Here is a 14,710-nt window from a genome sequence, read left to right on the forward strand (position 1 = left end):
TGAGAAAGGCATTTGACTATGGCATTCACAACACCCTTATAATTAAATTAAAATATTACAAAGTTGCAGGAAATTTTGTGAAATGATTCACATCAGGAAATAAATGGTGTGAATAGGAAAGAGATCTAAGCTATGGATCTTCATCTGAACTGGAATTAATTATGTCTGATGTGCCATGATGTTCTGTCTTAGATTCCTTTTCTTGAGTGTATTAATGACCTTTCAGCAGTAGCATTAATGAATGATAAGGTTGTTTTGTTTGTAGATGACACAAATATTTTGATAAATAGCTTATCAAATGCAGTTTTAGAAACAGCAGTTGATGAAATTTTTATGGACATTAATAAAAGGTTTCTAGCCACTTAACTGTCACTAAACTTTGCAAAAAATTACTATAAACAATTTGAAATCTGACAGAGGTTTCTAATTAACAGTATCAAATATGAAGATAAGCAGATAGAAGAGATTGAAACTGTTACATTATTTGGATTGATGTATTTGTAAATTCATTTGGGAGAATCTTACAATAGAAATGCTGAGATTTCTGAACAAATCTTTGTTTGCAATGCAAATATTGACAGACATAACAGATGTAGAAAGAAAAAAGTTGATACGCTTGGCTTACTTTCTCGCTTGGCTTACTTTCTTTTCATAATGTCATACTGTATCATATGTCAGCATAGCTCACGAAACAAGGCTAAAGTTTTTTGGACCCAAAAGCATGTAATACAAATTATTGAAAGTAATGGATCCAAAAAATGAAACACTGAAAGTAATAGATGAACTGTGCTATTTGGGGAGCAAAATAACTGATGATGTCTGAAATAGAGAGGATGTAAAACATAGACTGCAGGCTACTGCAAACAGTAGTCTGCAGCTGTGGTCTAATGAATTTGTGACTAGTGGTGGTTTAATAAACATGTGCACTAACAGATTATGTTGTTTTACAATATTTGAATATGTGTGCTTGCACTGTGTAACAACGTCATGAGTGTATTTAACAGTATTGACAACGACATACAAATGTGTCAGCTTACATTACATTGACATGGCTTAAAGCCATAATATCATTTGATAATGGCCTAATGCTGAAATTGCAATAGTGTAATAAAAACTTATAACAGTCACTGGTGGAAAGATGACGTCCTTCAAAAAAAATTTTATGACTGTGAATCCCAGCTACAACAAGTTTATTCATGATTCAGTCTGTTTATGTGACTTGTTGTATATACCTGTAGATGCTTGTACTTAAATATACATCTGTATCAAAATATAAAGTGGAAGTGTTCGATTTGAAGATAGTAACCCATCTCATTTCCACACTTATTTTACATACAGTACCTCTGTTTCTCATCAACTGCCCTTCACCACATAACAGGAATGCTGTGTATTACCTGATTGGTCAGCTTCACTGCAGTAATGCAATTCGTTGTAAGTAAACATTGCAAATTGAGAAAATCTTTTCTTTAAAGTAGATTGTAGAAGTAATAAACAAATGTTTTTTAAAATTTCCTCCCCCCTTCCCTTCCCCAATGTCAATAGCAGGGTCAGCTGGATAAGACAGTTACCAAAAATGAGTAAATTTTGTTCTGCTGTTGTTAGCAGAGATGTTACATAGTGCTGGTTACTGCAATGCTGATTCAGCAAACTGGACAGCCAACACCTGATGGCTACTGTGAAACAAGCATAATGTTGGTAGCAGCTAGAATGCTGGTGATGATGTCAGCTGTGTGGCATCTTCTGCAACAGGTACGGAACGTGTGCCATGTTTTTGTGACAGCATGGTATATACTGTAGAATTAATGCATCTTAATTGATGCTGTTTAAAATATTGGGTAGAGAATTATTCATATATGGGAAAGTACATAAGCAACAAAATATAATACCTTTCAGAGCTCATGGCTCTTCCTTCTGGGCGAATCATTGAAGGGGTAAGAAGTGGGATGAAGGAAAAAGTCTGGTGAGGTTTAGGAAGTATGGAGAGTTCAGAAAAGCCACCTAGAACCTCATGTAAGGAGAGACTTTCTGGATGGGATGTGAAGGAAAAACTGATTGTTGGGCCCTCGATTGAATGAGATTTGAAAACCTGAGGGCTTAAAGGTAGTATGCAAGATAGATTACGGACAAAATATCATGCATGAGTTAACAAGAATGGGAAGCTAAGTGCATTGTATTTGGTAAGGGGCGGGGGGGGGGGGGGGGGCAGGGTAAAAGGGACTGGTCAGAAAATAAAAGATATAGAATATTAAAAGGGAGTGTAGACGTTACTGAGAAGAAGTGCTGAGACCATAAAGAATTAATGCAATTTCAGACCAGGCAGGTGGTAAGAACCAAGGATGTGTAGTAACACTACTTCCCATCTTCAGAGTTCTGAGAAACTGGTGTGTGAGGAAAGAATCCAGATGTTAAGTGTGGTGAAACAGGCACCTAGGTGCACTGTTTTGCCAGTTGCAGTGATGATATAGTTGGTGGTAGGAGGGTGCATAGTGCAAGTCTCACAGTGGGACAGTCACAGGAATAGAAGCCATTTGATGGGGAAAAGGGTGCACAATTGTCTGACAAGGACATTGAAGAGACTGGGAGGGCGACAAAGAGCTATTCTAGGTGTGGTGGGCAAAATATCAGACAGAACAGACCTCATTTAACTGCATGATCTTAGGAAGTCATAGCCATGTTGAAGTAGCTCGTTAATACATTCAAGACCAGGATAATACGAGTGACAAGAGGTGTACTCCTAAGTTGTTTTTTGGAGGGATCAGTAGTACCAGGATTGAATGGGGTAGCATGGGAAATCTTTTGAACTAGGCTAGTGGGGTAATTACATCTGATTAAGGCTGATATGAGACTGGTGGTATATTGCTACAAGGAGTCCACATGTGAACATATACATTTGCTTGAATACCAAGGCTGTATGGAAGGGAACATTTGACATGGAAAGGATGGCAAATGGCACACTGTAAGTACTGTTGTTTGTTAGTAGGTATCATGTAAACAGACATGTGTAGCTGACTGGTGGTGAGGATGAGGTCAACATCCTTTTTGCCATGGCTGTGCCTATGGCCTCTTTGTATGTCTGCCCCTCAAAGGTATAGTTGTTGTTGGTAAGAATGAAGTTACTTAAGGTGAGTGAGATGGACATCATAGGTTTGGAATCAGGTGGATGCTGGTTGAGGAAATATTCAGCAGCAGACAGACCATGCACATAGAGGCTGTTGGTACAGAGGGAAATGGCATCAATGGTGACAAGCAAAGTACAAGGTGGGACTGGAACAGACACAGATTTCAAACAATCTACAAAATGGCTGGTATCTTTAATATAGAAAGGAAGTAATTGTACTACAGGTTGAAGGTGTTGATCAACTAAGGCAGATATATATTCAGTGGGTGCTTTGAAGCCAGCATCTAAGATCCACAAACCCAACCACCCTGGCTGTCCTATAAGAGCTGGCTTCAAAGCACCCACTGCCTCTGTTGAGCAACACCTGCAACCTACATTACAAAGACATCCCTCCTATATTAAAGTCACCAACCATTTCATAGACTGACTTAAGTCTGTGCCCATCCCACTCCCAGTGCACACCTTGCTTGTCACTGTTGATGACATCTTCCTCTATACCTACATCACTATGTACATAGTTCGTCTGCTGCTGAATATTTCCTCAATAAGTGCCCACCTGATTCCTGACCTATGTCATCTTTCCTGCTCTTTTTAATCAACTTTATACTTACCAACATCTACTTTATCTTTGAAGGCCAGACATACAAACAGATCAGGGGTACAGCCATGGGAACCAGGATGGCTCCTTCCTATGCCAGCCTCTTCATAGGTCACCTGGAGGGGACTTTCCTGGGATCCACATGCCTTTAGCCCCTTGTTTTATTTAGATACGTAGATGACACTTTTGCCACATAGATTCATGATGAGGCTGACCTGTTAAAATTCTTGTAATCTCTAAATACACTCTTCCAATTAAATGTAATTTGTCCCATTATGAATCCTGTGCCACTTTCCTTGATGTCGACCTCATCCTCAGTGAAGATCATCTATATACTCCTGTTCACACAAAAGCTACTAACAAACAATAGTGTTTACTTGTTAACAGGTGCCATGCTTTCCATGTCAAATGTTCCCTCCCATACACCCTTGGCATACAAGGCAAATGTAATTGTTCATATGAGGACTCTTTACTGGCATACACCATCAGTCTCATCTCAGCCTTCACTGTATGTAACTAATGTAGTTCAGATTTCCTGGGCAATCCCATCCAATCCTGGTACTGCAGAGTTTTTTTAAAAACAACAACAGCCTGAGTGTGCACCACGTGTCACTTAGTATTATCCTGTCTTGAATGTATTAGACAGCTATTTTGACAAGGCTATGGCTTCCTAAAATCATGCTATGAAATAAGGTCCATTCTGTCTGACATTTTACCCACCAAACATAGAATAGCTTTTTATTGGCCTTCTGATTCAGCTATATTCTTGTCAGACCCTGTGCTGCTACTACACCCATTTCCCTACCCATTGGCTCCTACCCCTGTGACTGTCCCCACTGTAAGATTTGCCCTATGCATCCTTCTACCTTCACCAGTACCATCACTGTAACTGGAAAAACTTATACATACTATCAAGGGAGATCCATCTGTGAAACAACACGTTATGTACCAGCTGTTACATAAATATAGTTTGGCATTTTACATTGGCATGACTACCACCAAGTTATCAGTTAGAATGAATGGGCATAGACGGGGGCTGTATATTTGCAACCCATCATATCCTATTGCAAAGTGTGCTCTGTAACATGATAGTGGCAGAGCCTGTTTCACAACGTATGCCATCTGGATTCTTCCTCCACACACCAGTTTCTCAGAACTCTGCAGTTGGGAAGTGGTGTTACAACATTTCTTATCACCCACCTGGCTTTAATATAGAATTTATTTTTACAGTCTCAACATTTCATGTCAATAATTATTCCTTTCTCTACTGCCTATTAGTTTTCTGTATCTCTTATTTTCTGACCTGTCAAATTTACCCCGACCCCCTCTTCTACCACATACAGTGCATCTAGATTTACACTCTTATTAACTCCTGCATGATGTTACTATGAACTAGCCAACACCACATAACAGGAATGCTGTGTATTACCTGATTGGTCAGCTTCATTGCAGTAATGCAATTCATTGTAAGTAAACATTGCAAATTGAGAAAATCTTTTCTTTAAAGTAGATTGTAGAAGTACTAAACAAATGTTTTTTAAAATTTCCTCCCCCCTTCCCTTCCCCAATGTCAATAGCAGGGTCAGCTGGATAAGACAGTTACCAAAAATGAGTAAATTTTGTTGCTTATGTACTTTCCCATATATGAATAATTCTCTACCCAATATTTTAAACAGCATCAATTAAGATGCATTAATTCTACAGTATATACCATGCTGTCACAAAAACATGGCACACGTTCCGTACCTGTTGCAGAAGATGCCACACAGCTGACATCATCACCAGCATTCTAGCTGCTACCAACATTATGCTTGTTTCACAGTAGCCATCAGGTGTTGGCTGTCCAGTTTGCTGAATCAGCATTGCAGTAACCAGCACTATGTAACATCTCTGCTAACAACAGCAGAACAACCCATCACAAATAGACTGGTCATATGTACCCAGCGAACCACAAAATAATTGTTTGGTATCCACTGGGCAGCCACTCATTGACCACCTCTAATATGTCAAGGGCCATGAGACATAGGAGTCCAAGGATTGGTGCCACTTGTGCTGCCCCTACTCACAAATGGTCATGCTCTATAGTGTGGAAGCTATAATGCTGTGTGGCCTTGAGCAGTGGCTCTGACAGTGAGGATGCCACTTCCGCTACAAGTTGTGCCTGATGCAGAGTTGCATAAGATGCCATCAGCCTAGTATAGTAACCTAGGCCACATCCAGTTGCTGTACTGTTGCTTCCAATTACACTCACAGACAGTGGGCATCTACTTGCCACTGGCAACATTATGAATATCATGTCCCATTTTGACTACAATTGCTGGGATTCTTGCTGAGTTGCTGCAGCCTCCATTCCCAGCATCTCATCTCCGACCTTATTCCTCAAAACAAAAGTGTCCAAGATTACAGTACCAGGTCAGACAGTGACAGACATTTTAATCATTGTAACACCACATTATGCCAAAAAGGTGTATATCATGCAGGAACAAAACTTTACAACAGATTACCAAGACATATAAAATCTCTTACTGAACTACAAAGCTTTAAAAAGTCTGTGACATCCTACCATCTCAAAAACTGCTACTATTCAATCTCACAGTATCTTAAGCAAGAAAAAATGTAATTTGTATCTTTAATTATAGAAATAAGTAATAAATATTCAGTATTTCAAAAATTTATAATTATTAACTGTATAGATCTAATTTGTCATAAAAAAATTATAAAATGTGTGTTTGACATTTAAAATCCAATAGCTAAAAAGGTTTTCTGTCCAATATCCTGTGTACAACGCATTTACTTAAAAAGAGATTTATATGGACAAATAAATAAATAAAGAGATCATGGCAGACGTCAACTCAGACAGTTAACCTTTAGTTTGCTTACCCTCCTCCATATTCCCCTACTGATATGATAATCATGACACTGAAATGGACACTTTTGATCCTACACACTGAGTGAAGGGGAAGCTGTCACCCAATAGTGAATTCAGTTTCTTGTAATGTCTGCTATCAATGATTTTTCAGTTGGCTGGAAAGAGCATCAGCAGGCCATCAAATGGGTTTGGCCACTGATGTCAAGCTGAAGACAAGTTCTGGCTGCTGGGTGAGTGCAAGACACTTTGCATCAAGCAGTGCTAAAGTCTTTACCTCACCTACCCTGTACTTTCATGACCTGGCTGTTTGCTGGACTTCAATTACATTTGGAAAAGCTGTTGTATATATTATTTGTGAGCTGATTGTTCCTGGGCTATCATCATTATTCTCGTGGTGCATTCTACAACATGGTCCAGACTGGAATTGTGAACTATTGTGAGATTACGATGTATCTATATTTTCTGTGAAAGAGAATGCTGCACTTTAGCTGGTGTAGCACACAAGAACACTCTTGATAGCTACAGGAATGTGCCACATGTTACAATAACAGAAAATGTGCATTTTATTGGTACACTGAATACTCCAGGATATAATTTCCACTCTTCACAAAATCATTGTACAAGAATTAAGTTATAATGATAGAAATCACAAAATGCAGGCTCGTAAATTGTTATTGACACAAAATTATCAAAATGTTCTGTGTTGAATGTTGTGGGCAGGCAAAGATATCTTTCTCTGGAAATCAAGGAAATAAGAGGTACTATAACTGCAATGCAGCACACCTTTGTGTATATACGTGATCTTTCATTTAGGAAACTGACTGATCAATGTTAATTACTTGGCTTTTGTAGAGCCTGTATTGCCCATCTCTGGATGCTGTGTTTGTGTTTTTGTGTTTGTCTTTTGGAACGTATGCTTTCAGAATCATTCGAAAACATGTCTAAACCTGTAAATGAACATGAGTTATCAACTGATAATTAGCTCCCATAATGTGGGAAGGTATTCTCAACCTGTGAATGAACATGAGTTATCAACAGATCATTATGCTTCCATAATGTGGGAAGGTGTACACATTTTTAACTGCTGTGCAATCTGGTAGGTGGGTGTGATGTGTATGTCTAGCCACTTAATCCTTCAAACCAAAAGCCACAGACTTTTTCTTCTGGGCCCATTTAGAATCTCAGTTGTCCTACAATTAAATGTGTTCTGAAAATGTAGAGGCAGTTGAAGCACATTTTCGTACTTGATAGATTTATTTTCGAGCATATGGTAGACCTCTACTAAAGTCAAGCTAAATCCTGACTCTATTACCCTCTCTATTCACTTTATTGACATTTCACAATCATAGCCACATCAATAATCTATTTGATCATTCATGTGGAGTTATGTGACACCATGATCTATGACAGTGGTCATCAAGTCGCCAAAACAAGTATTCATGCATCCTGTGGTTCTCAGCTGTTTCTTACAATAATACGCATCTAGCAGCTAACAGCTAACTCAAAAACAGTGAACTATAGTTAAGACCTTCTTGAAGGTGTAGTTTTACTGCCCAGTAAAAAATAAAAATACTTACAGAGACAGTAATATTTTAAGAAATGCTTAATTTTAATTGATGTTGGTGTACTGGACCACGAACTAAGTAAAGTTGGCCACTTACCACTGGAGTGTAGGAATAAGTAGTGCATCCACTGTGGGGTTAGAGGATGTCTGAAAAGGGGAATGTTTTATTGTTTGTCTTCTATTCTGCTGTCTCACAGCAGTGGCAGATACACATTGTGTGTGGGCATTCCCTCCCTCCCCCCTCCCCCCCTTGCAGGGCCACCTGCATTGCCACCTGTGCCGCCCACACGAGTCAGCCCCTGTTCATTTGTTTCTTTCATTAGTCGACTCAACTGAATTGAGTTATCGAGTAGTTTTACTTTCCTATGTAGCACGTGCATCCATGTCATCATATTTTATATGTTTCTGTCTGGCATATAGATAGCTAACACATATATATGAGAAAAGTCACAGCTATTCTAGTGATCTCGATACTTTCTTAAACTTTGCATGTGACTTGATTATTTTTTATTACGGTAAAAGTAAAGGTAGCTCAAGATATCTTAAGTGCCCCCTGCTTGGGGTTTTTCTGTATCCGCCACTGTCTCACAGGCATAAATGACATGAACCGATCATTTTCTATGGCATAAATTTTGACATGGGAGCAACATGGATTCATTAATGCACACTACAGAGAAGGTTATCTTCAAATGTAGTATGTATTTGTAGCAAGGAACATTAAATTAATTAAGGCTGTTGTAATACAACATGAAGAGTAGAGGAATCAATAGTTAATCATTCAACCATCTGCTCACACAGACAACACAACAATACTTCATCAGGCAGTTGCGGTGTCACAATTATGGTTTTGCTGAGAGTGCCAGCCAAACTCAGAACAGCTGACATGAAGTGTGCACTGAATGGCGTTGACTTTTAATGATCAGTACTTTGGGCTGGCAGCCAACTTAACATGCCTTCACAATACCTAATGTATCAGGGGCTTATAATATACTAATATATGTAGGTTATCAATTAATAAGAAGACATATGTACATAGTAGTCACACAATAACTGTATTGGTTCTTGACCAAAAACTTTGACAACCACTGATCTATGGGAATTTGGATGTGAGAAATAGTAGAGGTGTTGCCTTCCAATAAGTGAATACTTGCCCTCACTAGCCATAGACTGTAGACACCGTAGACTGTGCAGGTTGACTGTATGGCCTTTACTCTGTTCTCAGATTATCAAATTGAAATCATTTTTTATATACACAAAACAAATTATTCTACTTTCAGAAGTGATTACATGTGGTATTCACTGTTTTCCTTATCTGCACAACAATTGTAAAAGTACTTCATTATCTAGGTAGCATAGCAAATGAGAAGTTTAACTTAAAAATTTGAAGAAAGATTGACCTATCAAAGCAAAGGCTTACTGAATAGTAACTCCATCCCACCCAGAAAATTATTTTTGTTGCATGTTTTAGCATTTGATATTGAAACACTAAATTTAATAAACCTTAAAACAAGCAATGGAAAATCTTGGATTGTACAGTAACAATTTAAAATAGGATAGATTGCTACTCATCACATAGAGGAGGCATTGAGCAGCAGACAGATACATTGAAGAAAGACCATTATCAAACTTAGAAAAGTCAGTTCTGTAATTGTAATACTGGTTTAGAGCTTATGAAAAATTCCAAATCAGAGCTTTCATATTTACTTATATAGCTTAGAAGAAGTGGAAACTTTTTTTGCTTACAGAAGTCTTCTTCAACTATGTAATAGGGAAGAACTCCACCGGGCCAGTATTTATCTTCATCCAGAATAATATTTTTTATGTTATTGTCTTCAGACATCATTATGTCACCTTCAAATAGGCCACTCATCTCCCAGACATTTACTTCATCATTTGGTGACCATGATGAAACTTTTGTTGCTGGAAAGGAAAGCTGATGGTTAATGTCTCATCACATTAATAAAGCATTATTCAGTTTGCTCAAGCAAATACATTGTCAAGCTATCTCTTACATGCAATGGGAGACACTCTAAAATGTTGACAAAGGTATGAGATCTACAGATTTGAACAATGCTAGCATAAACTATGTCTCACCATGAAAGAATACTTGTTGAAAGAAGTGTTACTGAAGTTCCAAGGGACATGTGCAGTGTTGTTATGAACATATTTTATAATAAAAAATTTTAATTTGTTATAACCAGACTCAAGTAAATCTGAGAGCAGGGTCATGAATGAAGCACATTTAATATGTATGCTAACATACAGCCAAACAGTAGTAGGACAAATAGAGAATCTAACTTCTCAAATCAGCAACTTAGAATCAGCTACAAAATCCAACAGTGAACATTTAGAAACAAATGTGAAAAATGAAATAAAAGCCATCAATGACTGTTTGAAAACAGAAATTTCAGAGTTAAAAAATCACACACACAAATTTCAAGCTTTCGCAACTCACAGTTGCTTCATCAGGAAAGAGGGAAGGAGAGGGAAAGACGAAAGGATGTGGGTTTTAAGGGAGAGGGTAAGGAGTCATTCCAATCCCAGGAGTGGAAAGACTTACCAGAAAGGGGGGGGGGGGGGGGACAGGTGTACAGTATACACTCACACACACACACACACACACACACACACACACACACTCACACACACACATCCATCCGCATATATACAGACACCTGTCTGTTACAAAAGGGAAGCATTCATTGAATATACCCAAGAATTCAGTTAAAAAGCTATTGTAATTGTCACTTGTGGAAGTGTGTTTGCTGACTGTTCACTTGGTTTGGCTTAGTTTTTTGCAAAATACTTCCACATTTTCTTGACTGAAATTCCTACATCTTTTTGTTGTGCAGACTGAATTTTGCTTCGGTAGTGATACAAGTAGCACTTGATGGTCTGATACTCCTAAATCTAGAAGAAACTTTTCTTTTACATAATAATTATAACTACTTACAATATTGTCAATACATGTTGCAGAGGTTACTGTAATTCTTCTATACTGATCAAAATTGAGATTTAGCCCATTTGTGGCTACCAGGTTCTTTAAGTATGAAGAAAATTTGTCATCAGTCCTTACATCTATGTTGAAGTCAGCACATATAACCACTTTCTTGTACAGTTTCTCGCTTTTTATTTATGTAGCAATGTATCAAACTTGTCTAAAAATACAGAGCTTATATGGTACCCAGGGGTGCAATATATGCTGATAATTAATATGTTATACTCTTTAAGTTCTATACATCTACATCTACATCTACATGACTACTCTGCAATTCACATTTAAGTGCTTGGCAGAGGGTTCATCGAACCACAATCATACTATCTCTCTACTATTCCACTCCCGAACAGCGAGCGGGAAAAACGAACACCTAAACCTTTCTGTTTGAGCTCTGATTTCTCTTATTTTATTTTGATGATCATTCCTACCTCTGTAGGTTGGGCTCAACAAAATATTTTCGCATTCGGAAGAGAAAGTTGGTGACTGAAATTTCGTAAAAAGGTCTCGCCGCGACGAAAAACGTCTATGCTGTAATGACTTCCATCCCAACTCGTGTATCATATCTGCCACACTCTCTCCCCTATAACGCGATAATACAAAACGAGCTGCCCTTTTTTGCACCCTTTCGATGTCCTCCGTCAATCCCACCTAGTAAGGATCCCACACCGCGCAGCAATATTCTAACAGAGGACGAACGAGTGTAGTGTAAGCTGTCTCTTTAGTGGACTTGTTGCATCTTCTAAGTGTCCTGCCAATGAAACGCAACCTTTGGCTCGCCTACCCCACAATATTATCTATGTGGTCCTTCCAACTGAAGTTGTTCGTAATTTTAACACCCAGGTACTTAGTTGAATTGACAGCCTTGAGAATTGTACTATTTATCGAGTAATCAAATTCCAACGGATTTCTTTTGGAACTCATGTGGATCATCTCACACTTTTCGTTATTTAGCGTCAACTGCCACCTGACACACCATACAGCAATCTTTTCTAAATCGCTTTGCAGCTGATACTGGTCTTCGGATGACCTTACTAGACGGTAAATTACAGCATCATCTGCGAACAGTCTAAGAGAACTGCTCAGATTGTCACCCAGGTCATTTATATAGATCAGGAACAGTAGAGGTCCCAGGACGCTTCCCTGGGGAACACCTGATATCACTTCAGTTTTACTCGATGATTTGCCGTCTATTACTACGAACTGCGACCTTCCCGACAGGAAATCACGAATCCCGTCGCACAACTGAGACGATACCCCATAGCTCCGCAGCTTGATTAGAAGTCGCTTGTGAGGAACGGTGTCAAAAGCTTTCCGGAAATCTAGAAATACGGAATCAACTTGAGATCCCCTGTCGATAGCGGCCATTACTTCGTGCGAATAAAGAGCTAGCTGCGTTGCACAAGGGCGATGTTTTCTGAAGCCATGCTGATTACGTGTCAATAGATCGTTCCCTTTGAGGTGATTCATAATGTTTGAATACAGTATATGCTCCAAAACCCTGCTGCAAACCGACGTCAATGATATAGGTCTGTAGTTAAATGGATTACTCCTACTACCCTTCTTGAACACTGGTGCGACCTGCGCAATTTTCCAATCTGTAGGTACAGATCTATCGGTGAGCGAGCGGTTGTATATGAGTGCTAAGTAGGGAGCTATAGTATCAGCGTAATCTGAAAGGAACCTAATCGGTATACAATCTGGACCTGAAGACTTGCTCGTATCAAGCGATTTGAGTTGCTTCGCAACCCCTAAGGTATCTACTTCTAAGAAACTCATGCAAGCAGATGTTCGTGTTTCAAATTCTGGAATATTCCATTCATCTTCCCTGGTGAAGGAATTTCGGAAAACTGCGTTCAATAACTCCGCTTTAGCAGCACAGTTGTCGATAACAGTACCATCGGCACTGCGCAGCGAAGGTATTGACTGCGTCTTGCCGCTTGTGTACTTTACATACGACCAGAATTTCTTCGGATTTTCTACCAAATTTCGAGACAATGTTTCGTTGTGGAGCCTATTAAAGGCATCTCGCATCGAAGTACGTGCCAAATTTCGCGCGTCTGTAAATTTTAGCCCATCTTCGGGATTTCGCGTTCTTCTGAACTTCGCATGCTTTTTCCGTTGCCTCTGCAACAGCGTTCGGTCCTTTTTTGTGTACCACGGGGGATCCGTTCCATCTCTTACCAATTTATGAGGTATGAATATCTCAATTGCTGTTGCTACTATATCTTTGAATTTGAGCCACATCTCGTCTACATTCGCATAGTCAGTTCGGAAGGAATGGAAATTATCTTTTAGGAAGGCTTCTAGTGGCATTTTATCCGCTTTTTTAAATAAAATTATTTTGCGTTTGTTTCTGATGGATTTGGAAGAAATGGTATTGAGCCTAGCTACAATGACCTTGTGATCACTAATCCCTGTATCAGTCATGATGCTCTCTATCAGCTCTGGATTGTTTGTGGCTAAGAGGTCAAGTGTGTTTTCGCAACCATTTACAATTCGCGTGGGTTCGTGGACTAACTGCTCGAAATAATTTTCGGTGAATGCATTTAGGACAATCTCGGAAGACGTTTTCTGCCTACCACCGGTTTTGAACAAGTATTTTTGCCAACATACCGAGGGTAGGTTGAAGTCCCCACCAACTATAACCGTATGAGTGGGGTATTTATTTGTTACGAGACTCAAACTTTCTCTGAACTGTTCCGCAACTGTATCATCGGAGTCTGGGGATCGGTAGAAGGAGCCAATTATTAACTTAATTCGGCTGTTAAGTATAACCTCCACCCACACCAATTCGCACGGAGTATCTACTTCGACTTCACTACAAGATAAACCACTACTGACAGACACAAACACTCCACCACCAATTCTGCCTAATCTATCTTTCCTGAACACCGTCTGAGACTTCGTAAAAATTTCTGCAGAACTTATTTCAGGCTTTAGCCAGCTTTCTGTACCTATAACGATATCAGCTTCTGTGCTTTCTATTAGCGCTTGAAGCTCAGGGACTTTTCCAGCGCAACTACAACAATTTACAACTATAATTCCGACTGTTCCTTGATCCAAGCACGTCCTGTAATTGCCAAGCACCCTTTGACATTGCAGCCCATCCCGCACTTTCCCGAGGCCTTCTAACGTAAAAAACCGCCTAGTCCACACCACACAGCCTCCGCTACCCGTGTAGCCGCCAGCTGAGTGTAGTGAACTCCTGACCTATTCAGCGGAACCCGAAACCCCACCACCCTATGGCGCAAGTCAAGGAATCTGCAGCCAATACGGTCGCAAAACCGTCTGAGCCTCTGATTCAGACCCTCCACCCGGCTCTGCACCAAAGGTCTGCAGTTGGTTCTGTCAACGATGCTGCAGATGGTGAGCTCTGCCTTCATCTCGTAAGCAAGACCGGCAGCCTTCACCAAATCAGATAGCCGCTGGAATCCAGAGAGAATTTCCTCAGATCCAAAGCGACACACGTCATTAGTGCCGACATGTGCCACCACCTGCAGCTGGCTGCACCCTGTGCTCTTCATGGCATCCGGAAGGACCCTTTCCACATCAGGAATGACTCC

At 39.6% G+C, this 14,710-nt stretch overlaps 1 protein-coding gene across 3 annotated transcripts in view; it reads right to left on the minus strand.

Moving 5' to 3' along the window:
* The window catches only part of LOC126358622 (zinc metalloproteinase nas-14-like), a 118,600-nt gene that overhangs the window by 42,878 nt on the left and 61,012 nt on the right, over positions 1 to 14,710 (minus strand). For all 3 annotated transcript variants that reach the window (XM_050007566.1, XM_050007564.1, XM_050007565.1), the window contains exon 3: positions 9,893 to 10,069. In XM_050007566.1, the coding sequence (XP_049863523.1) occupies positions 9,893 to 10,069 (177 nt within the window). The remainder of the gene's footprint in view (positions 1 to 9,892; positions 10,070 to 14,710) is intronic.

Source organism: Schistocerca gregaria, chromosome 1 (genome assembly GCF_023897955.1).
Source record: "Schistocerca gregaria isolate iqSchGreg1 chromosome 1, iqSchGreg1.2, whole genome shotgun sequence".
Taxonomy (NCBI): Eukaryota; Metazoa; Arthropoda; class Insecta; order Orthoptera; family Acrididae; genus Schistocerca; species Schistocerca gregaria.